The sequence below is a fragment of the Rhinolophus sinicus genome, linkage group LG02, assembly GCF_036562045.2.
Source record: "Rhinolophus sinicus isolate RSC01 linkage group LG02, ASM3656204v1, whole genome shotgun sequence".
NCBI classification, from domain to species: Eukaryota; Metazoa; Chordata; class Mammalia; order Chiroptera; family Rhinolophidae; genus Rhinolophus; species Rhinolophus sinicus.
In genome coordinates this window covers 190,438,349-190,446,315 of record NC_133752.1, presented here as the reverse complement: position 1 = coordinate 190,446,315, position 7,967 = coordinate 190,438,349, and the positions used below count along the sequence as shown (strand labels likewise).

The window sequence follows — 7,967 nt, the reverse complement described above, 5'->3', positions numbered from 1 at the left end:
GTGATAATTATTATTATTAGAGTCAAAGCTTTTAGAATTGGGGAGAGCCATGTAGTGGTGATTTCATTCCTGGACCTTCCAAATCGAGATCCCCATTCTACCGCGGGAGAGGGAGCAGGCAAAACGCCCCCTCCCACAGAGTGCCCCTTCCCTAGTCGGGAACCCACCCGGCCCTCGGGCCTCTCAAGCTCCGCCTGTCCTAGGCTATGGCCACGCCCCTAAAGGAAACAGACTCCGCCCCCTCCGCGCTAGCTGGAAAACCGGCCGCACGGTGCCTCCAGGACAATCCCTCGCCGCTGGCGGAGACTCCCGAACTGTCCTGATCTCTCCCCGGCCTCCCTCGGGCGCCAGGAGAGGAGGCGGCGGAGATTGCCGAGGGGAGCTGGCCACGCCCCCCGCAGGCCCGGCCCCGCCCCCGCCACGCCCTCCCCGCCCCACCCCCGCCACAGCCTCCCAGGCGGGCTGGAGTCCCAGATCCCGGTCCCTCCCTCCTTCTTTCTCTCTCCCCGCCTTCCCGGTGCTGCCACAGTGGCGGGTCGGAGGATTCCGGCCAGTCAGCTCGTTCCGGCCTCCAGCCCCTCCTCCCCCCAAATAAACACCCCTCCCCAAGGCTCGGGAGCCCGGACCGCCCCCTTCCTCCCTCGGCCCGGCGTGTTGTGAGGGACAGTGTGAGGGAGCGGGCGCGGGCCGGCGGGCGAGCTCCGTGAGTGTGAGAGGCGGGGCGCGCGGCGGGCCAGGCCGTGGGTCGCGTGCGCGCGTGGGGGCGCGAGCCAGTGCCCGTCGCGACCGGCCAGTCGCCCACAGCCGAGGACCCCGCGAGCGAGGACGCCGATCGCCAGTCGCAGAGGAGCGCCGGGCCCGCGCACTCGCGCGCGCGCACGCACGCACGCACGCGGGGGCGGGGGCAGGCGCGCGCCCGCCTGTCGCGACTGTCGGGGCCGAGGCCCAGGGGGAGGTGGCCTGTCGCGGGTCGCCCGGCTCCCGGAGGCGAGGGGGGCGCGGGCGGATGGCGGAAGGCACCCAGCCGCAACAGCCATCGCAGCTCGGGCCCGGCGCCGCTGCCCGGGGGATGAAGCGGGAGTCGGAGCTGGAGCTGCCGGTGCCCGGTGGGGGAGGAGACGGAGCCGAGCCCGGCCTGAGCAAGCGGCCGCGCACCGAGGAGGCGGCGGCCGACGGCGGCGGCGGCGGCGGCGGGATGCAGGTGACCGCGCGGGACGGGCGCCCGGTTACGGCGGGGGGGCGGCGCGGGTCCGGGGGGCGGCCCGGGGCTCCCGGGGCTTGGAAGGGGGCGGGCCTCGGGGTCCTGGCTTGGAAGTGGGAGGGGGCCGGTCGTGGCCTGGTTGGAAGGTGGGGCGAGCCCCGGCTTGGAGGCGAAGTGTGCCTGGGGACCCTGGCGTGCCCACGAGGGTCCTGATTATTGAGGGCACCAGGGGACACGACGCGTGGATGGGTTTCGGGGGGAAATCGAACATGGTTGAGATGGATTCCGTTTCTTCCAACCCTTCCTTAGTTCCTTGGGGTGGCGTGAAAGCCGGCAGATCCTGGGTCTGCAGCCCAGAGAGCCGCGGGACTGAGTCGAGGACGAGGGGACAGTGGTGGGAAACCTCCCGAGAAGGAGGACCTTTTGGCAGCCGGGGACACACACTGCGATGGGGAAGGGGAGTGGCACATAATAAAAGAGAGGAATCAAAAGCCAGAAAACTCCTCGAGAGCCCAGAGGGGATGTGGCTTCGATTGTGGGTTAAATCAGTTGCACAAGGAATGTGAGAAGTGCACGGCGTTTGGTAGTCTTGTGGGGACACCGTGGTGCTCCGTCGCATTAACTTTGTGAAACATGCTAATGAGTCTGAAGAGAGACGCAGGGCATGGCCCTCCTGGACTTTGCCAGTTGCATCTTCCACAGCTGGGGCACCGACTAGCTCTTTAATGTTTTGGGGTATGAAAGAGCACGCATAGGGCTGTTAGAAGACTGGATTCTGAGTTGTGGGTTCAGGGATGAGCTGATTGATTTGGGGAAGGAATGGGAGATGTAGTACTGATGTCAGTTGACTTTGTAATTTGAGGAAGAATGTGAAACCTTGATAAGCTTTAGTTTTAGGATTTGGTCTCTGTTCAGAAAATGCTACGAAGTGGTGGTGGTGGTGGTGGTGGTGGTGGTGGGGCTCATCTACCAGCAGTTGTTTAGACATCTGCCTAATTCTCTTAGAATCATAGAATGTTAGAAGGGACCAGCGACCTCATCTTTGCCAGGGGTTCTAAACCTGGATAGACTTGGAAGACTTATGCAAAATAGTTTACCTGCACTTTTTAGGGGGGGAAGTCAATAGTTTCCTTTTTTCTTTTTCGTTTTTTGGATTGGATTCAAGTCCCCAAATATTTTAACCATCTCATTTTATAGATGAGGACTCAAAAGTTAAGAGAAGACTGGTGCCTTGCCTAAGGCCACCCAGTTAGCTGGGTAGTAAGACTAGAACTGGAAGCCTCGTCTTCTAATTCCTATTCCTGTGCTCTCTCCGTTACACCACTCTTGGAAATCTCTGCAGTGCTAAAAGACTTCCTGTGCTCTGCTCCTGCTTTTCAAGGCTCTGCCTGACTTCCTGTGTTAGAGACCGAGCTGTATTTAAGCCTGGCGTGTTTACTGTGTGCTTCTTGGTCTCGTTTGCAGAGGCCACTCTTACTTCTGTTGACTTGGGTACAGTGATCCTCTTGGTGTTTATTTTTGAATTCTTTTGTTTTGTTTGCCTGCTTTTGTTCTCCTTTAGAACTCTGTCAGGCAGAGGGATTGTGAGAAGTGAAAGCTCAGGGCCATGGGAAAAATATATATAAAGGAATATGGGGAGACTTCAGGTGAGGTGGGTTAGTACTGGATGGTAAGGAGGGAAGACTGGATGAGTGCTGGTGAACGTTTTTGCTTGGTGTGTGTATATATCTGTGTCTGTATTCATTTATTGTTTCTGTCAATCATAGTTAACAGCGAGACTCTTCCCTTTCCCCCACCTTTCCTCCTGGGGCCCATTATTTGCTGGTTGCCTTCAAATTGGCTGAGGACAGTACTATTTGGAAGTGGAGCAGTGTATAGGGACTCTGGGGTGTGCAGAGGAAGGAGGGGATTAGGTCCTTTGGGTACAGATGGGCGACTTAGAACTATCCCGCAGAGAATGTTTTTTGCACTCTGTGTATTTGTGGATTTTTATTTTTCACTTTATGCATTCTCATTGCTGTAGTTCCAACATACCATGTCACACAGGTATTCATATCATCATTGATTTAGTCCCCTGCCTTCTAAAAATATGTCAAGTTCCCTGACCTTAAAGTATTTGGTGCTTACAATCTAGGTAGGAAGACAAAATGGGTGAAAAGTTGTAAAAAGTGTGTGTGTGTGTGTGTGTGTATGATTTTTTTTGTAAGTTTAGAGACATAGGAGTAGAGATACCACAGGGTAGATGCATGCCAAAACGCACTGCATGGTTTAGAGGATTTGTGCCACTCAGTCCAGAAGATGGAGATGGTCATTCCTACTGAAATGGTCAAGGAAGGCTTTCTGGGGAGCTTAAAATTCGAGTTATAATTGGGAGTAACACCAGTTAATTCACACCAGTCAGACCCTCTTGCCTCCTTTATATCAATGCTTGTTCATGCATCGTGTGTATTGTCCCTTAATTGTTTTGTTATTCTTGTTTCCCTAGTGAGACTAAGCTTCTGGGAGACAGGAACTGTACTTCTTTGTATTAATAATACCAAACAGTTTTGGGTGCATTGTAAGTGCTCAGTGCTGGTTAAGTTGAAGTTAAAATTTACTTTTTTTTACAAATAATTAAGGGATAGAGAAAAATCATGAAATTTAAGGGGGAGAGTACCTTCATGCACATCCTCAATCTTTTGAGTGTCAAAGGATTAATCCCTTTTTTACAGAAGAAAGTAATTTACTGGGATTGATTTCCCAAGGCTGCTTATGAAATGGAGCCTCACCTCTAAGTTGCGGACTCCAAAGCTAAACCCTGTTGAGACACAGCCACTGAGCTTTTGGGGTAAATCACTACTTCCAAAAGTGGATCTTAGGGGAACCCAAGAGAGTCTGTGGTACTTACGTTAAAATCCTTAGGCTCACAAGGAACCCTAAGGGAGAGAGCCTGTAGGTCCTTTTAAGGACAGGATCCAGAAACTTTATGGATGGAGGAGTCAGTACAAGCCTGGAAATAGTATAGAAATAGATAACCCTGAACCATGGAGTAGGAGGGAACAGATAAATTCAACTTGAAAACTGGAATAGGGTTTGAGAAATGCAGTTGTTAAAGAGGGTACTTGGCAATGTTGTACTCTAACCTAGTGGAAGGTTAAATGAGTCACATGTATACATATTAGAGGTTCATTTCACTTTAAGCAAGTCTGATATGTATGGAAATTGGACTTTCTAAAACATACTGGGGAATGAATTCTTCTGGTCAACTTTTCTAGTGAATAAAAACAATTTAACAAAAGTTCAGTTTTTGTGTAACTTTCCAGGAACTTGGCTGCTGTGTAAGGCAAGATGCACCTTAATTATTACTTACAGCTTTCAGCAAAATTCTGGATGGCAGTGAAATGCTCTATGTGATCACTGGAGTTAGGACTAACTGCTTCGAACCATAGACTCCTAACTCCAGTTTAGCGAAGTGGGTTCAGCAGTTATTCATATTAGTTGTTGATTTTAGTAGAAGAAAGACTTTCTACCTGGTCTCAGGGAAGGAGCTCCAAGTAGCCTTTAATTGCGATGTGGGTGCTGTGTTTCCTGAAATAGTTTATCTTCCCTTGTCCTGGGAGTCTTTCCTCCTAGGTGGGTGTCTCTTTGGACTCTCGTTTGGTATTTGGTGCTGAAACTGAACATGGTGCTACCATTTGAGTAGAGTTATAAAAGTAAAGTGCTTTCCTTCCAAGTAATAATCATAAACAGTATTTCACTAAAATTGTTGAATTTTTCACTTCTACCTGTCTTAGTCTGCTCGGGCTGCCATAACGACGTACCAGAGACTAGGTGGCTTAAACAGCAGGAATTTATTTCTCACAGTTCTGGAGGCTGGAAGTCCAGGATGAAAGTGCTGGCAGATTCATTGTCTGGTGAGGGCTGTTTTCCTGGCTTGTGGACAGCTGTCCTCTTGCTCTCATGGCCTTTCCTTGGTGTATATTCCTGGAAAGGGAGGAGGAAGACGAAGAGCAGGAGGAGGAGGAGGAGGAGGAAGAGGGAGGGAGGGAGGGGGGAGAGAGAGAGAGAGAGAGATCTTAAAAGGGCACTAACCCCATCACGAGGGGCCTATCCTTATGACCTAATCTAACCCTAATTACCTCCAAAGGCCCCACCACCAAATGCCATCACATAAGGGTTGGGGCTTCAATACATTAATCCTGGGGAGACACAGACATCCAGCCCATAATACTACCGGATGCAGAAACAGACACAGTCACATAAAAAGGACCAATTTTTTTCAAGCCTCACAAGGAAGACTGTGACTGTAAAACTGGGAATATCTTTGAGAAGGAGAAATTCAGATCTGAATTCAAAGTAGAATTATTCTTCAGGGTGATTCAAGAAATTAGCCTGAGTTGAATTCGTTTCCCAACTCCCTCTCCCATTTTCTAGCCACCTTGTCATTTTCCCTCTATCACACTGACATGCGAACACAACAGAAGCTAACTAGAGATTTAACTTTTATTTGATAGAAAGCAGACTAGTGCAGACAGGCTTCAGCACCGCAGGACTGGAGAAAGAACTCACTATACTACGTAGTGTAGGCAAGAATGTTGCTGGTGAATTACTGGCTTGACATCTTTCAGGCCATCAGTTTGACGTCAGGCTTTACTTGTAGAAACAATAAAGATGGTCATTTCAGTGAGCAGAGTTGTTCGAATTTTTGTTGCTATGCATTTGTAACAGATAGTAAATGTCTTTATTCTGGGGCAGGTGTGCACTTCCTCCCAGGATAGGGAAGAGCAGCAGCAATGATGGGAAGGAAATGGCAGTAATTGGAGCATGAGCAAACAGATGCAGCGAGGGGTGACAAGTGCATTTGGTGTTTTAGGTGGCCCCTAGGAGTATTGAGTTTCTTATTCTTCTCCCCTACAGCCCCAATACACGCAGGCAGCTTACATGGCTAAGGTTTCATTATCTAATCCATCATAGATCAGCTTGAATAAACCCATTGGCTGGCGCTGATCTAGTTAGGAGGGTAATGCAAAGCTGCTTGAGCCAGGATTGGGGCAAATCGGATCCGAACTGCCAATTGAATCCTGGACATATTTCTGTAATTTGGGTGGGGAAAGTAGTTTGGGCAATTACGAGAGAGAGAGAGAGAGAGAGAGAGAGAGAGAGAGAGAGAAAGAGAGAAAGAGAGACAGAGAAGCCAGCCACAAATTTTTTCAAAACGTCGTCTTAGGGACTCTGAGGGGGAAGTGTATGGAGGATTTGATGTATGTTTTTGGAGTAGAGCCAAGTTGCTCTGATTATTTGAAGTCTGAACATTTTTTGGTCACTGATGCTCAGGAATGACCTTTTTAGGTAGCATTTGGAGATGGCAGTTCTGATCATTCAATTGTGACTTCTCTGAGAGTGGTCCCTTAATCCGAGACAGTATGATGTGGGTCCCCTCTCAATTTTTAAAGGGGGAGTTATTGTTATCATTAGCAACATACTATATAATTATATTTGTTACCCATATATACTTGAAGTTTGTTACAGTGAAAGAAACACTGTTTCAAATTTCTCATGTTTGGGTTTGAATACTGGCTCCTCCACTTGCCAACTGAATGACCTTTGGCAAGATATTTAGCATCTGAACTCCTGTTGACATATCTGTGAACTTCGAGAATGAATACATACACTAATGAGCTGCTATAATGAGTAAGCACGATTATTAAAAGTGCCTGTCATGGAACCCAGCAGGAAGTATTTATTTCTTGCCTCCCTTATAACCTGCTCTGTAGCAGCGCTCAGTGAGTTCCTGCTCAGGGCTTGGTCAGCATGGCGTGGGTAACGCACTTCCCACTGAGGAAGTGCCCGAGTTGGGAACTACTAGAGAGGTGTGTTAAACGGGGAAACCTAATTTGCTGCTCCTCCAAGTGGAAGAGAGAAATGGGTCTGGCCGTTGTGGTCTGTCTGGTTAGAGGAAGACGAAACATTTACTTCCTTGCTAAGGGCTGAAAGGAGGACTGAAGTATCCCAGGGCCTGAATCAGGTGTGTGGACGTTTCATGGAACCTCTGGAATCTTTACTGGGAGTGGGGCTGACAGGTAGATGCCCTGGCTGTTTTGATGGTACATGGACGCAAGAGCAGTGAACATGTCATTTGTTTCAAATTTTGTGTGGTTTGTTAAATATGTTGCATCAAATAGTAGATGGCACTTTTTGTTCTCATTGTGGTGTGTGAAAATTGAGCTGGGATGCCTTTATCTCTTGTGGTCTCTTTCCAGTCTTTTTAAACCCACCCTCCAGACTACTAACAGTCATCCATCAAAAAGAGCGTAAAATCATTTGGTAGCTTGTCTTTGCCTTCAGGATCAAGGCCATTGTCTCGTTGGGCCTACCAGGTCCTCCTGGCCTGACTTCTCCTGCCTTTCTAGCCTCATCTCTTTCCACTCTTCACCTCCAAGTGCCCCGTTCTGGGGCTTGTGGTTTCTTGAGCACACTGCCACCCCTGCTAATTCGTTCCACTTCTTTCTGTTCCTTCAACCTGAAATTCCTGCCTCCTGTCTCTCTCTCATTTGTAAGCTCAATGTTCAAGAATCAGTTGGGATATTGATTTCTCCTGGAAGCCTTTTGAGTCTGCGCCCATCCCTCCCACATTCCTGCTGGTTTCCAAAACATAATGTCCATAGTTCTGTCTAAGGACTTTTTCGATTAACATTTGTTTAAATGTCTGCCCTTCCACCCTGACGCAGACTGTGAGGTCATGGGTCCCTAGGATTTAGCACTGTTCTTGGGACCATCACCGTTGAAT

General features: G+C 49.2%; 1 protein-coding gene across 30 annotated transcripts in view; it reads left to right on the top strand.

Moving 5' to 3' along the window:
- Positions 1 to 583: 583 nt before the first annotated feature.
- Positions 584 to 7,967, top strand: part of RBFOX2 (RNA binding fox-1 homolog 2) — a 257,051-nt gene continuing 249,667 nt past the window's right edge. For 4 of the 30 annotated variants that reach the window (XM_074326295.1, XM_074326311.1, XM_074326286.1 and 1 more), the window contains exon 1: positions 615 to 1,201. In XM_074326295.1, the coding sequence (XP_074182396.1) occupies positions 1,007 to 1,201 (195 nt within the window). In that variant the 5' untranslated portion in view covers positions 615 to 1,006. Of the gene's footprint in view, positions 1,202 to 7,967 lie in introns of all 30 variants that reach the window. The other 26 variants (XR_012494103.1, XR_012494102.1, XM_074326292.1 and 23 more) reach the window with 17 other exon arrangements.